This window comes from Heterodontus francisci, chromosome 5, assembly GCF_036365525.1.
Source record: "Heterodontus francisci isolate sHetFra1 chromosome 5, sHetFra1.hap1, whole genome shotgun sequence".
Lineage (NCBI taxonomy): Eukaryota > Metazoa > Chordata > Chondrichthyes > Heterodontiformes > Heterodontidae > Heterodontus > Heterodontus francisci.
In genome coordinates, this window is record NC_090375.1 from 29,937,968 (window position 1) to 29,953,960 (window position 15,993).

At 45.3% G+C, this 15,993-nt stretch overlaps 1 protein-coding gene across 5 annotated transcripts in view; it reads left to right on the forward strand.

Annotated features, from left to right (window-relative positions):
- acss2l (acyl-CoA synthetase short chain family member 2 like) overlaps positions 1-15,498 on the forward strand; it is a 204,128-nt gene extending 188,630 nt beyond the window's left edge. For all 5 annotated transcript variants that reach the window (XM_068031267.1, XM_068031269.1, XM_068031270.1 and 2 more), the window contains 4 exons: positions 1,092-1,160; positions 4,540-4,716; positions 13,664-13,738; positions 13,853-15,498. In XM_068031267.1, the coding sequence (XP_067887368.1) occupies positions 1,092-1,160; positions 4,540-4,716; positions 13,664-13,738; positions 13,853-13,980 (449 nt within the window). In that variant the 3' untranslated portion in view covers positions 13,981-15,498. The remainder of the gene's footprint in view (positions 1-1,091; positions 1,161-4,539; positions 4,717-13,663; positions 13,739-13,852) is intronic.
- The last annotated feature ends 495 nt before the right edge of the window (positions 15,499-15,993 follow it).

The window sequence follows — 15,993 nt, forward strand, 5'->3', positions numbered from 1 at the left end:
TGGTTTGCAGACCTATTGATAGATTAGTTCAGTTTGACAGATTGGGAGGAGCAGGGACATGAATTTAAACTAGAGTAGGAATAAGCTGGATATTAGGTGGTGTATCTTTTTCCAAGAGAGTTTAGTTTTTTGTTTTAGTTTTAGTTTTAGAGGTACAGCACTGAAACAGGCCCTTCGGCCCACCGAGTCTGTGCCAACCATCAACCACCCAATTATACTATTCCTACACTAATTCCATATTCCTACCACATCCCCACCTGTCCCTATATTTCCCTACCACCTACCTATACCAGGGGCAATTGCTAATGGCCAATTTACCTATCAACCTGCAAGTCTTTGGCTTGTGGGAGGAAACCGGAGCACCCGGAGGAAACCCACGCAGACACAGGGAGAACTTGCAAACTCCACACAGAGTTGTGAGCCTCTGGAATACATTGCCGGCTTGTGCCATGTGTGCTGCCTTTGTATGCCTTCAGAAAGGAGCTGGATCAGTTCCTGATTGACGCAGAGATCACATCACGTGGAAGGTAAGTGGTTTTAACAGTTAATGTGCATATAGTCATTATGATCTCCTGGACTGGAATCAATTGCCTGAATTCAATTGTCTGAGGGGGTTGGAGTGGAGTTTACAGATTTATCCCCCCTTATTGTGTGAGGTTGTGGGGGTGGTGGTGGGGGGTGGGGGGGGGGGTGGGTGGAAGAAGTTGAAGGTGAGGGGGTGAAGTTGAAGGGGGGGGGAGGGGTTGAAGGAAGATTCATGGTTTTTTCTTAAGTGCTATGGGCAGCACAGTGGTGCAGTGGTTAGCACTGCAGCCTCACAGCTCCAGCGACCTGGGTTCAATTCTGGGTACTGCCATGTTACCAATGAATCAGCTTCAACTGGAGTAATGTTCCAGATTGATTTGAAGAGAAGCAATAGCATACTGTATGATTTATTTTTGAAGCTTGAATGTGACTTAAAGTGACATTTAAACATGCTGCTGGTAGTTTTTTTTTAAACAATCAGCCAGCTTACATGGATAAATAATAAAACAGCTACTTTTGCAGCTTAGTGACTGTCACTGTTTCTCACAGAAAGATTTGTTGTGCAGGTTGCAAGCGAGATGGAGATGGCTATTACTGGATCACTGGAAGGATAGATGATATGCTGAATGTCTCAGGTAGAAATGTTTATAGCCTTTCACAACTGGCTTATCAATTTGTTCAGGCATGGTTGTAATTAAAACAAAAAGTCAAATGTCATTTCTGAACATCATGAGGAACGTCTGTGTCTGCATATAGATATTAAAAAAAGACTTTCATTTAGATAGCACCTTTTACAACTTCAGAATATCTCAAAGTGCTTTACAGCTTAAAGTACTTTTGAAGTGCAGTCAATGTAGAAAACGCAGTACAGCAAGCTCCGACAAATAGCAATGTGATAATGACCAGATAATCTATTTTAGTGATGTTGGGTGAGGGATAAATATTGGCCAGGACACCGGGGAGAACTCCCCCTGCTCTTCTTCAAAATAGTGCCATGGGATCTTTTGCATCTACTTGGAGGGCTGACAGGGTCTCAGTTTAACATCTCATCCGAAAGACGGCACCTCTGACACTGCATCATTCCCTCAGTACTGTACTGCAGTGTCAGCCTAGACTATGTACTCAGGTCTCTGTGGTGAGACACAAAGGGATGAATTTTTTGGGCCCCCGATGGTGGGCATGGAGGCGAGAGCCCTGAAAATACAGGCGCCGGCCGGCGTGTCAGCTGTAGGATGCCGTTCCCGGCTCTGGCCATTTTGGGTGAGACGAGATTGAGCCCAGGAAGGCCGCACGCCCCACAAGGCAGGCTGGCAATTAAACTCATTAAGAGCCTTGTTAAAGGTAAGTTCAGGCAGCCAACTGAGATTTTCCAGTTGGCCTCTAGTTTCCCAATGCAATTTGGGGAGGGTGGGGGAGCGGCAGATCAACTTCCTGGAGTCATGCACCCAGCAGCAGGCCGGGTATCAGCACTCCTTGCAGGCCTACAGGCCCTCCTTGCCTGCCTGGGTGGGGGTACAGCCAAAGACTACACTGTAGAGGATTTCCCTCCCCCACATCACACCACGCCCTCAACCCCCAACAGTGGTGGCCTGGCTGCTTTTTCTGTTTTTTTTAATTAAAGTTTTTAAGAAGTGTCTGAGAAGGGGCACCTTCTTGTTGAGGCGCCACCCCAGTTACTTACATTTTATTGCAGCCGGGTGCTTTTTGAAGCCAAAAGGCCTCTGATTGTCCATCCAGCTTCAAGAGCCCCTCCACCGCCCTGAATTGGACAGGAAACTCGTCTCCATGTCAAATAAGGGCTCACCCATTTGAAAATCTTAACACTAATTAGTTCCCACCACCCATCCCCCCCTCCCCCGACACCCTCTCCCCACCCCTGGAGGTGAGTTTCGGGCCTGAAAACAGTCCCGGTTCCTGTTTCCCGCCTCCGTGGCAAAAATTCAGCCCAAACCCACAAGCTTCTGACTCAGGTGGGAATGTTGCCACTGAGTCAGGCCTGACATCTGCTCATATGCTGCTTCCATGGATTACATTCTACATTGCAGAAATGCATCACCTGCACTGTGTATCCCAGAGAGTACAGTTGAGATTCATCATTCGTTGCATGTGGATTGTTTGGCGTGTATTTGTGCCCTGTCCCTTTAGGAGGCCTCTTGTCAGCATGTATATGTAATATTTCAATTGGCTGCCATGAATATTTCGAGGATTTAATTCCTTGGATTAAAGATACCTGTTAATTCAGGGATACCACAAGGGCCACATGAGAGTGCATGTTACTGGTATGGCAGTTTCTTCCCCTCCTCCCTGCATCATGCATGTGGATTAAGCACATGTGGAACATATGCCAGTCATAGCTACTGATGTATGGCCTCCGCCAAGGCTCAAAAAATACTAAGCAGTCTCAATGTCTTTCCAATGAAGCAAGAACCCCTTCACCAACTCCATAACACACCCCTGCATAGGGAGGGTCAGGCTGAATGAGAGGGAAGATGACAGTACACGATGGATGCAGTAATGAAAACAATAGGGACACAAAGATAAACTCTACAAACCCTCGTTGACTAACCCCTGGTTCTTCCATCATATGATTGCATGTGTCCAAGGCCCAACTATCTTCAGGTGCTTCATTCATGACTTTCCATCTGTCATAAAATCAAAAGTGGGTCTGTTCATGTACAATTGTAGAGTTCAGCTTCTTTCTTAATTGTTCAGCAAGCGAGGACAACATTCAGGCTTGGGCTAATAAGTGGCAAGTAATGTTTGTGCCACACAAGTGACAGGCAATAACCATCTCCAACAAGAGTGAACCTAACTACCTTCTCTTGACATTCAGTGGCATTACCATTACCAAATGCCCCACCTACCCTCAACATCCTAAGAGTCACCATTGACCAGAAACTAAATTGGACCAGCCACATAAATACTGTGACTGCTAAAACAGGCTAGGTATTCTGTGCTGAGTGGCTCACTCCTGATGTCTTAAAGCCTTTCCACCACCATGAAGGTGCACATCAGGATATGATGGAATACTCTCCACTTTCCTGGATGGGTACAACTTCAACAACACTCAAGAAGCTGAATACCATCCAGGATAAAGTCAGGATTGTGTGTGACTGAGAAGGGAAGTTGACATCCCATTCATCAATTCAAACATTCACTTGCTCCACCACCAATGTACCATAGCTGCAGTGTGTACCATCAACAGGATGCACTGCAGAAAGTTGCTAAAGCTTCTTTGACATCCTGGACCCTCAACTTTCAATATCTAGCAGGAGAAGTGCAACAGGTGCATGGGAACACCATAACTTCCAAGTTCCCCTCCAAGTCACACCATCCAGACTTGGAAATATATTGACATTCCTCCACTGTCGCTGGACCAAATACCTGGAACTCCCTCTCTAATAGGACAATGGGTGTTCCTACACCACATGAACTGCAGCGGTTCAAGAAGGCAGCTCACCACCACCTTCTCAAGGGCAATTAGGGATGAGCAATAAATTCCAGTAATGTCCACATCCTGTGAATGATAAAATAAAAAACAAATTGAAGCATGTATAAGCAATTATCAGACTTTAACAGCTAACGGATGTTCAGCGGAAACCCACTGGCTCTGGTTAGCTTTCTGCTTCTCCATGGGTCAGAATGGATCCATGGCAATGTTAACCCCAGGGTCTCATTAACATGCTACAGCCTGTGGATATTTGGGTGGCCACTGGTTTCCTGCCGACACTCGGATAAGTGTGAAGACTGTGGTTCCAGGAGGGTGTCTCCTGATAGGGAAGTGGGGGGAGCAGTTGTTTGAGGAAGGGGAGACCTAAAATTTTCTTGACAGGCCCTAATGAGTTCCCCTACTCCTCCCGAACCACCAAAAGGAAAATAAACAAACTTACTCTGAATTGATAATGGTTTTCCTGCTTAGGTCAAGTTCTGATAGCATCATCTTGCTGCAACAAATCACTTTCCCTACTGATCACATCAATGTATGTATTGACATCTCTGCTTTTAAACCAACAGGCCATTTGCTGAGTAGCGCTGAGGTGGAATCAGCTCTGGCGGAGCACAATGCAGTAGCCGAGGTTGCCGTGGTGAGCCACCCACACCCTGTGAAGGGCGAATGTATCTATTGTTTCGTCACTCTAAAGGATGGAAGAGAATTGACTCAGGCCATTACAGATGAACTGAAAAACAAAGGTACCTTTGCCAAGATGGACGGGGCTTAGATTGCACTAAAAAGGCTCTGATTGAGGGAACCCAGTAGCAGAAACATACATTCCAACATAAACCTGGAAGCTTTAGCTTTATCTCCCATTTTCTTTGCTATAAGGGATGCTTTGATAGGGGTAGGCCTGCTGGAGTCTCAGGAGAGGCAAGCTGATATGTGTAGTTTCTTGCCAGAGTAACTGGTGGGTTGGGGTGGGTCTGGGGTAGTGATGGTTCTACACCTGTAGGGCTGAATTTAGTTCCACCCCAGGTGTTGGAGTCCATGGCAGGGGAGGTCTGAAGATCGCTCCAGAGGAGGCCTGCCCCCGACCCCGATGCCATGAAGGCCCGGCCCGATCTTCACCGAAGCGGAGAGGCCTCTTGGCAGCAACCCCACCACTTGGTAATGGGCCCTGCATTTACATATTTAAATACATTTGCATACCTGAGTTAATTGCAGGCCCGCCGCCGCCTCTGGTCCCGTTGCGCTCTTCATGCCGCTGGCCAGCACTCCTATGCCTTCTGATCTCCGTCCAGGGAATCGAGGTGCCACACTGTTTGGGAGGGGGCAGGTCATTTTTTCTGTAGGTGGGGGGAGCAGTGGTAAAGTCATCACATTGGTGGAGGGGATGTTGGGAAGGGGTAAAGTTTATAGTTTATGCACTTTAAGGGGGGGGGGCGAAGGTCATTTAAAAAAGGAAAGTGTTTTGGGCTGGACAGGGTAATCATTCAATTTTATGATCATTGTGGGTGTGGGGGTGGGGAAGGGGGGTGGAGAAAAGGCCAAAATGACTGTGTCTAACTGTTTTCATTATCTTCCAAAATCTTAAAGTCTGCCGGAAGGGTTCAAAGCCATTTAAAAATGGCGTCAGTGCCTGCGCACAGGCAGTTGATGCCATTGCCAGCGGTGGATGGGCTGCCCACTCCACGTGACCGGGGGTGGGAGGGGCGGTGCGGGCTGTCCTATGTATTTAAATTAGCTGCCGCACTGAAGATTGCGGCGGCTCACCGACATGCGGCACCGCTTCCTTCGCCCACTGCCGACCTCGGTGGCGGCAGATGATGATTCTGGCCGTCTTGTTGATTTGTTGTCTCTTGTGCAGGACTTATTTCACTCATTGTGTGTTCTCAGAATTTATGTTTTCATTTTCTCTGCGCTTTTCCCAACGTCCCCAATTTCTTTGACTATTGGCCTGTGACTGTCTTAGCTACTTGAATGATCTTGATTTTTTTTTCTGTAATCCATTGTACTTATTTCCTCCCTCCATCTTTTTTTCTGATTCTATTAGTGTACTTGCACACCTCGGGTCTTCAGGAAACACTTCTCCTAGCTGAAGCACTTCTCCTACCTGTATATCAGTGTATTCTGGTTTTTGACCTTTCTGTCGATGGGAACAGTATGTGAGGCTAGTTATTTTGAACCTTTATAAAACACTGGTTTGGCCTCAACTAGAGTATTGAGTCCAATTTTGGACATCACACTTCAGGAAGGGTGTGAAGCCTTTAGAGAAGGTGCGTAAAAGATTCACGCAAATGGCCCCAGGGATGAGGGACTTCAGTTATGTGGATAGATTGGAGAAGAGAAGGTTGAGAGGAGATTTGATAGAGATGTTCAAAATCATGAGGGGTCTGGACAGAGTAGATAGAGAGAAACTTATCCCATTGGCAAAGGGCCAAGAACCAGAGGACACTGATTTAAGGTGAATGACAAAAGAACCAACAGTGACATGAGGAAAAACTTTTTTATGTAGCGAGTGGTTAGGATCTGAAATGCGCTACCTGAGAGAAATTCAATTGTGGCTTTCAAAAAGGAACTGGATAAGGGGATAAGCATCTCAAGAGAAAAAATTGCAGGGCTACAGAGAAAAGTCAGGGAGTGAAACATAGAAACACAGAAAATAAGAGCAGGAGTAGGTCATTCAGCCCTTCTAGCCTGCTCCGCCATTCATTATGATCATGGCTGATCATTCAACTCAGTAACCTGTTCCCGCTTTCGCCCCATACCCTTTCATCCCTTTAGACCCAAGAGCTATATCTAACTCCTTCTTGAAAACATACAATGTTTTTGCCTCAACTGCTTTCTCTGGTAGCAAATTCCACAGGCTCACCACTCTCTGGATGAAGAAATTTCTCCTCATCTCAGTCCTGAAAGGTTTACCCCATATCCTTAGACTATTACTCCTGGTTCTGGACTCCCCCACCATCAGTAAAAACCTTCCTGCATCGACCCTGTCAAGTCCTGTTAGAATTTTATATGTTTCTATGAGATTTCCCCCCTCACTCTTCTGAACTCCAGCGAATATAATCCTCACCGACTCAATCTCTCCTCATATGTCAGTCCCACCATATGGGAATATTCCCAAGTGGGAACAGGTGAGTTGCTCTTAGAGAGTCAGCATGGACATGATGGACTGAATGACCTCCCTATGTGCTGTAACTGTTCTATGATTCTGTGAAAACCTTTCATAATTTTAAAGACCTCTACAAGGTCATCCTTTAGCCTTCTGTTTTCAGGAGAGAAGAGACCCAGCCTGTTCGTCCCTTCCTGATATGTATACCCACACATTTCTGGTATCATCCTTGTAAATCTTCTCTGCACCCTCTCCAGTGTCTCTATATCCTTTCTAAAATATGACGACCAGAACTAACAGTACTCTAAGTGTGGTCTAGCCAAAGTTCGATACGGGTTTAGCATAACCTCCCTACTTTTCAATTCTGTCTCTCTAGAAATAAAGTCTCGTGCTTGGTTTGCTTTTTATATGGTCTTGCTAACCTGTGGTGCAAATTTTAGTGCGGGTGGATTTGTACTCCAAGATCCCTTTGTTCCTCTACCCCACCTCGACTTGCATCTTCCAAGTAATAAGTGACCTCCTTATTCTTTCTACCAAAATGTACCAGCTCATATTTATCTGTGTTGAACCTCATTTGTCAATTATTTGCCCATCTGCAAGTTTATTAATGTCCTCCTGAAATTTGTTGCAGTCCTTCTCAGTATTGACTACCCCCACCTCCCCCCCACTCCCCCAATTTTGGTATTATTTGTAAATTTAGAAATTGTGTTTTAGATTCCAAAATCCTTAACATAAATTGTGAACAGCAGTGATCTCAGCACCTTATGCCACTATGAATAACTACCCTTTATTCCCACTCCGCTTTCTGTCTTGAGGCCAGCTAACAATCCATTCGGTCACTTGTTCCCTGATTCCACATTCTCTGACCTTATTCATTAGTCTTTTGTGGGGCACCTTATCAAAGGCCTTTTGAAAATCTAGATAAGTTACATCTACTGCATTACCATTGTCTACTCTTTCGCTTACCTCCTTAAAAATTCAGTAAGGTTGATCAAGCAAGATTTCCCTTTTGAAATCCATACTGACTATTCATTATTATATTTTACTTTTCTAGATGTTCTTCTATTCTCTTCAGTAGGGATTCCATATTTTTCCTACTACCGATAAGCTGACTGGTCTACAATTCCCTGGGCATGTTCTATCCCCCTTCTTAAATGTAGAAATTACATTAGTTATCTGCCTGTCCTCATACACTACACCTTTTTCTAATGAATTATTAAGCATGTGTAGTAATACCTCTGCTGTCTCTTCCCTAGATTCTTTTAAAATGCACAGATGCAAACCATCTGGACCAGAGGCTCTGTCCTCTATGAGTTTAATTTGTTTATTCATATACATCCCCTTTTTTATTTTAAATGCACTTGTCGCATTACACAGCTGATGATTCAATGTCATGTCTACCTGTTCGATCTTCCTGGTAAATACACCAACAGCTACTGGATAGTGATCAGGAACAGAAGCTGTGGCTGATAATATTTCCCTTCCATAGTCCAGGAGAGCTGGAGGCCTCTCCCACTGCAGCATGCAGACTCAGCATGAATTGGGGATTATTGAGTCATTGGGCTGAATTTTGTTGTGCTCCCGATGTTGGGCCCCATGGCAGGGTGGGGGGGTGGGGGGTTGCTGGAAGATTGTACAGGCAGCAGCCCACCACGGAGCCCGATGCTGGGAATGCTGGGCCTGATCTTCCTGGTGACAATAAGTCTCCGTTGTGGCTCCCCCGCCGCTCAGCAATGGGACTCGACATTGAATATTTAAATAAAGGAGATGAATACATTTAAACAAGTGACTGCAATCTTACCGGCTGCCCGGGATCTTCCGTGTGGCGGCTGACACTCACCTGCCTTCACTTTCCCATCCAAGGAAAACTGGCGCCACCAAGGTAGGGGCGAGAAGAGCTTAGGATTTTTAGTGTAATGGGGTGGGTGGGGGGGGGGGGGTGAAATGGGGTCAAATCTGCATTTCTAGTGTGGTGGGGTGGGGGGGGGGTGGGGGTGGTAAGGGTAAGTTGGTGGGGGGAGAGGCCTACTCGGCAATTTAAGTGTTCTTGGGGGGAGAGGGCAAGTATGCAATGTAAGTATTTTGGGTTGGGGGGGGGAAGAGAAGGGCCAACATTTTATTTGCGGTGTACTGGGAGGGGATACAGGTTTGAACGTGCAACCTTTGCAGATCTGGCTGCCCTTTAAAAATTATGCCAGCGCCTGTGCAGAGGCAGCTGCCGCCGTTGCTGTTGTCACAGAGCCCACCCGCACCAGGTGATTGGGGGGGTGGCGGACTGACTGGCACATTATAATAAGCCCCATGCACTAGATCGTGGAGGCATGCTGGCGCACGGCCTGCATGTGCGGGGCGCCATTTTTTTCACCTGCTGCCGGCACGTAAAATCCCGCCCATTGAACATAGAACATAGAATTGAGTGGGGCTTTTACTTTTACTTTCACTCCCTTCCCTTGCCACATGTTCTCAGATGTTTCCCTCCTGAATTAGTGTCAGTACTTGCAATCTGTGCTTTTACTGAGACTGCTGAGCTGGGCACATTTGTTCTGTGAAACTGCCGCTTACCGCTGGGTAATGTCATCTATAAATCAAGGAGCTGCTGTCACTGACAATAACTGAGGGATAGAAGTGAGACAGCAGTGGGGATAATTTACAGCAGACTCACAATGAGACAGCAGTGCATCACCCATGAGAGAGAAAGTGGTGACAGATGGGAAAGAAAAACTGAATAGCCAGGGAAAAATTTAGTGAGCAGGAATCATAAAACAAAGGCAGAAGTCTGAAATATGCAACAGATCAGTCATCGGTTGAAAGAGACATCAAGGGGTGTTGTGACAAACTTTTCTTTTCCAAATGCTGACAGAATGTGCCATTTATTTCCAATATTTTCTGCTATTAGATTTCTTCTTAACTGATTAAAATTCCTAGCTGAAAGTTACTGATAACTTTCAGGGCAGCAATGGGTCTGTGGCATGCTCTAACACTGGAGAACTTCTAAGGTATTGAGATTGAGATAGTTGTCTGCTCAGTGTGACAAGCTGGTCAGATACGAAAGATCTGCTGCTTAACCTCAACTGCACACTGAAGAAAACAAAGAAAGATTTCTATTTTATTTAGAGATACAGCACTGAAACAGGCCCTTCGGCCCACTGAGTCTGTGCCGACCGTCAACCACCCATTTATACTAATCCTACATTCCTACCACATCTCCACCTTCCCTATATTCCCCTACCACCTACCTATACTAGGGGCAATTTATAATGGCCAATTTACCTATCAACCTGCAAGTCTTTGGCATGTGGGAGGAAACCGGAGCACCCGGCGAAAACCCACATGGTCACGGGGAGAACTTGCAAACCCCACAGGCAGTACCCAGAATTGAACCCGGGTCGCTGGAGCTGTGAGGCTGCGGTGCTAACCACTGCGCCACTGTGCTGTCCTTTCAAAAACTTAATGAGTGTGAATTTTATCTTGGGCGGTAATGCAAAATGGGTGCTAGTGTATCAGCACAAAGGCACACTATACCATTTCTCTGTCTTATTACAAACACAGCACTGAAACAGGCCCTTCGGCCCACCAAGTCTGTGCCAACCAACAACCACCCATTTATACCAATCCTACATTAACCCCATATTCCCTACCACCTCCCCACCATTCTCCTACCACCTACCTACACTAGGGGCAATTTACAATGGCCAATTTACCTATCGGCCTGCAAGTCTTTGGCTGTGGGAGGAAACCAGAGCACCCGGCGAAAACCCACGCGGTCACAGGGAGAACTTGCAAACTCTGCACAGGCAGTACCCAGAACTGAACCCGGGTCGCTGGAGCTGTGAGGCTAAGGTGCTAACCACTGCGCCACTGTGCCGCCCACAAATAAAAAAAAGTGCTTATTGATATAGTGCCTTTCATAACCCAGAATGGTCCAAAATGCTTACAGTCAATGAAGGACTTTTAAAGTGTAGTCATTGTTGTAAATTTGGGAAACACAGCCAATTTGCAAACAGCAAGGTCTCAAAAACAGCAATGAGATAATGATCAGATAATCTGCTTTTAGTGATGTTGGTTGACGGATAGACATTAGCCAGGACCCTGGGAAAACCCACAACCATGTCCGGCCCATTTCCCGCACCAGCCCTCACCTCTTCTCCTCCCTCCCAGAACCGCGACAGGGTTCCCCTTGTCCTCACTTTCCACCCCACCAGCCTTCATATCCAAAGGATCATCCTCTGCCATTTCTGCCAAGTCCAGCATGATGCCACTACCAATACATCTTCCCCTCCCCTGTCAGCATTCTGAAGGGATCGTTTCCTCCGCGACACCCTAGTCCACTCCTCCATTACCCCCGACACCTCATCCCCTTCCCTCGGCACCTTCCTACGTAAACGCAGGAGCTGTAATACCTGCTCTTTTACCTCCTTTCTCCTCACCATCCAAGGCCCCAAACACTCCTTCCAGATGAAACAGCGATTTACTTGTACTTTCTTCGATTTAGTATACTGGATTTGCTGCTCACAATGCAGTCTCCTCTACATTGGGGAGACCAAACGTAGATTGGGTGACTGCTTTGCAGAACACCTCAGTTCTGTCCAAAAACATAACCCCGAGCTTCCTGTTGCTTGCCATTTCAATACCGCATCCCCCCTCCCCCCTCTCATGCCTGGGATTGCTGCAATGTTCCAGTGAGCGTCAATGCAAGCTCGAGGAACAGCACCTGATTTACCGATTAGGCACACTACAGCCTACCGGACGGAACATTGAGTTCAATAATTTCAGACCATGACTGGCCCCCGCCACCTCCCCCGCCCCCCCCCCCCCCCCCCCCCATTTTTTATTATTTTTAAAATTTTATTTTATTTTAGTTTGTTTCATTATTCAATTTTTTTTTACCATGTGCCTGCCTACTTTTTTTCATGTTTGTGCTTTTGGCTTTTTGTTCATTATTCTGTCATTTAACACCCTTTCTGCACTAACGCTTTGTATTTCACTGCACCATTAACATACTCTTTGCCTTTGCCCCATGACCTCCTTGTCAGTTATTCTCTGTGACCCTCATCCTATCAACACCTTCCCTTTTGTTATCTCTTGTCCCACCCCGACTTTATTTGCTTAAAACCTATTACATTTCGAACCTTTGCCAGTTCTGAAGAAAGGTCATTGACCTGAAATGTTGTGCTGAATTTTATGAGTGCACCGCACTTCACGGCAGCGCACTCTAAGAATGGCGTGCATCCCTGCAGATGCGCCGTCTGAGCCCCCGCGATATTATGTGCAGTGGCTCATTTAAATAGAGGGGGCGAAGCGGCCGCCCCTGATGTAGAGGGGGCGACCTCTGCATCCCTGGCAATAGCATCACCACCATTTTTAAAGGGCTTTAAGCCCTTACAAATAAATTCAATTGTTAAAAGGTAAATATAAACGATTAATACATTTAAAAATAAATGATAGAGGCCCTTCCCCAACCCCCCCCCAATGGTCATTTCAGGCAATGATTGTTCATATACCCGAACATCCCCATGCAGCCCCCCCCACCTTCAATATTTTGCCCTTCAGCCCCTTCCCACCATCCCCACATCCAATAAAAATTAATTTCCCCGCTCCTCCACCCCTCTCGCCCTGAAAATTTTATTCCTCCCCCTCCCCACTAGGTTCTCGCCTGGAACTCCGTATGGAGTTCCGAAGGCGCACGGAGCACGAACGGCAGCCGTAATATCGAAGTGGAACGACTGCCACCTACAGGTAAGTTTACTTAAATATGTTAAATGTTAATTTACATATGCTGATGAAGGGCCCACTGCCAGGCGGCGGGGGTGGGGGTTGGGGGGGGGCCGCACTGACGTCCCGCCGCCACCGGTAATATGTGGCGGGCCCTTTGACGTCACGGGTTGAGTTGGCCCCTCCCTGCAGCATTTTACCAGCCCCTGCACCGCAACACATGGCATCGAGGGGCTGGTAAAATTCAGCCCGTTAACTCTGCTTCTCTCTGCGCAGATGCTGCCAAATCTGCTGAGTATTTTCAATATTTTTTGTTTATATTTCAGATTTCCAGCATCTGCGGTATTTTGCTTTTATTACCTTGGGCCCTCTTTGTATAGTGTCATGGGATCTTTTATGTCACCTGAGGGGGCAAAGGGGTCTCTGTTTAATGTCTCATTTGAAAGACGGCACCCCTGACAATGCAGCACTCCCTCAGTGCTGCACTGGCGGGTCAGCCTACCTTTTGTGCTCTAGCCGCTGGAGTGGGGCTGGAACCCTCAATATTCTGACTCAGACGCAAGCGTGCTACCAACTAAATCACAGTTATCCACTTTGTGGCATGTAATAGTCATGCCACAACTATGGCTGTTGTGAGAAAGGAAACATCACACTGATACAATGGGTGGCACTTCTATGACCTTGAAGACTCTCACTGTATGAAAATTGTATTGCATTTGCTGTGCGAGTGTTTGATGCCTGCACTCAAGAAAAAAAATTGAAAAATATTTGTTCCTTAATTCTGATGCTCTTCATCTTGAAGAATGAAGAAACAAAATCACAAGAAAATAATGCAGTTACACTTACTAAAATGCGTTATCTTTTTACATTTGTAGTACGACAAAAGATTGGACCAATAGCCACTCCCGACTTCATACAAAATGCACCTGGGCTCCCAAAAACTCGTTCAGGTAAATCACGAGTCACTGAAATTTTGAGTCTGCAGCAAGGGAAACATATCATTTGTAAAAAGCACCCAACTAACAACAGAGCAACTTTAACCAAGTATTTTTCCTTCTTCAAAGGGAAAATAATGAGGCGCATCCTGAGGCATATTGCTTGCAATGAGAAAGATTTGGGGGATACTTCCACCCTCATAGATCCAACTGTGGTGGAAGTGCTGTTCAGCCAGCGATGTCAAGCAGCTGCTTGAAACAATGCAGTGAATGCCCTGTCCTGATCAGATCCAATTCCCAACAGAGAGCCTTGAACAGACTGGTCCAAATAGGGATCAGTAATTGCACTGCACAGATATTCTAGCTAGCAACATACTTGTTAAAGAAAAAATATTCCAAAAACTTAATAACCTGTCTCATTAAGGAATTTCTTTGTATAAATCCCTTTACAAGGTCTAATTGTTTCTTAAATGATTCTGGGGTTTTATGCCTCCTCTACTTTAGCTGGAAGTTAATTTTACATATTGATCTTTGTGTGAAGAACAATGTCCTGCTATCAGTCCTCATATTATCTTTTACTAGTTTGAATTTATGTCCTCTATTTCTAATCACACAATTTAAAGTAGTATTCTGCATTAACTTTTTCTCTAGCATGAACAATCTTCACAACCTTTCTCAGATGCTTCCTTTCCAAGCTGTAAAAGCTGAAGTTTCCCCCACTTTTCCTGAACCTCAGACCTGTCACACTGGGGATCAGCTTTCATGCTCTTTTCTACATTGTCTTCAGTGCTTGAATGCCTCCTTTGTTTCTCGGTGATCATCTTAATTATATTTAAGTCATTGATTTTACTTGCAGTATTATTGTTTGGAGAGGGTATGCTTTTCATTTCTTCCCTTGTGAGTGCTTGTGTTCATCTTCAGTTTCGAACCTGTTTGCAAGTTTGATGGTTTTTATATTTTCTCTGACTGCCTTCTTGTGGTTGTGGTGTTGAAAGAGATTTTTACTATTATGCTTGGCCTAAGCTGCTCTGCTTCTTTGCCCCTCTGATCACGCTGCATTTTCTTGCTTTCATCCCAGTCAGCCCCTTTTCTTTTCTCCCTATAGGATTTGTACAGATCATTTTCCTCTGGGTCTCACTTTTAATTTGTTTTTAAAAAAAATCTATTTAGGGTCATATGTGTTTAATCTGAGGTTGTATGTTTTGGGAATGTATTTATCTTGGATGCTCAGCATTATACCTTATTATAGCATTACATATAATTTAACAAAACTGAAACATGCTGTTTGACCCAACTAGTCTAACTGTGTTGCCATTTAGCAAGAGCAGTAACCTTATTTCCAGTTGCCCACTCTATTCCTACATCCCTTTAGTTCCCTTTCCCTTAACCAGCTATCTAATCTATTCTTAAATGTTTATGATATCTATTTCAATCTCTAATACTAATAATGCATTCTACAGCCTCACAGCTCTGTGTAAAAAATTTCTCATTCTCTCTATCATAATCCTTTCACTTCATCTTATATCTATGTCCCCTCATTCTTGACCTCTCAGTCACTGGAAACAATCTGTTTCTATCTACTCAGGCCACCTTTTCAAATCACCCCATAATCTCCTCTCTTCTAACAAAGACATTGGGAGTAAGATGAAGAGCTTTGACAGTATGTCTCTTTGTCCAGTAAATCATTGCAATTTGTCAAGTCTTTCTTCAAATGGAAATTTTATTCTGCATTGTTTTAATAAAATATTAATTGTGAATAAAAATTTGCTTGTGAATATGTGTTTTCCCACTGTCCTCTACTTCTATTAAAGTGACAGTTAACTTGGGAGGGGTAGTCACAAGACCAAGCCTAATCCTATCCTAACCTGATGGCTACAAATACAAACTCTCCACCACTGGACAGCAAGTTGGACAGCACCTTCCCCCACCCTGCTGGAGTACTGAAACTAATGTAGTGCCATTGTTCCTGGCTGAGGTCAGCTAACTCAATATAAACCAGACACTGACACAATGGGCCAAATGACCTCCTTCTGCACTCTATGATTCTATGAGAACAGGAATCTACAAAGGACTGCCATATTGGCACCCAATCCACCACCTTAAACATTCACTCCCTCCACCACTAGCACTCAGTAGCAGCAGTGTGTACCATCTACAAGATGCACTGCAGCAACACACCAAGCCTCCTTCAAAAGCACCTTCCAAACCTACGGCTTCTACCAGCTAGAAGGACAAGGACAGAAGATGGATGGGAACACCACCACCTGAAA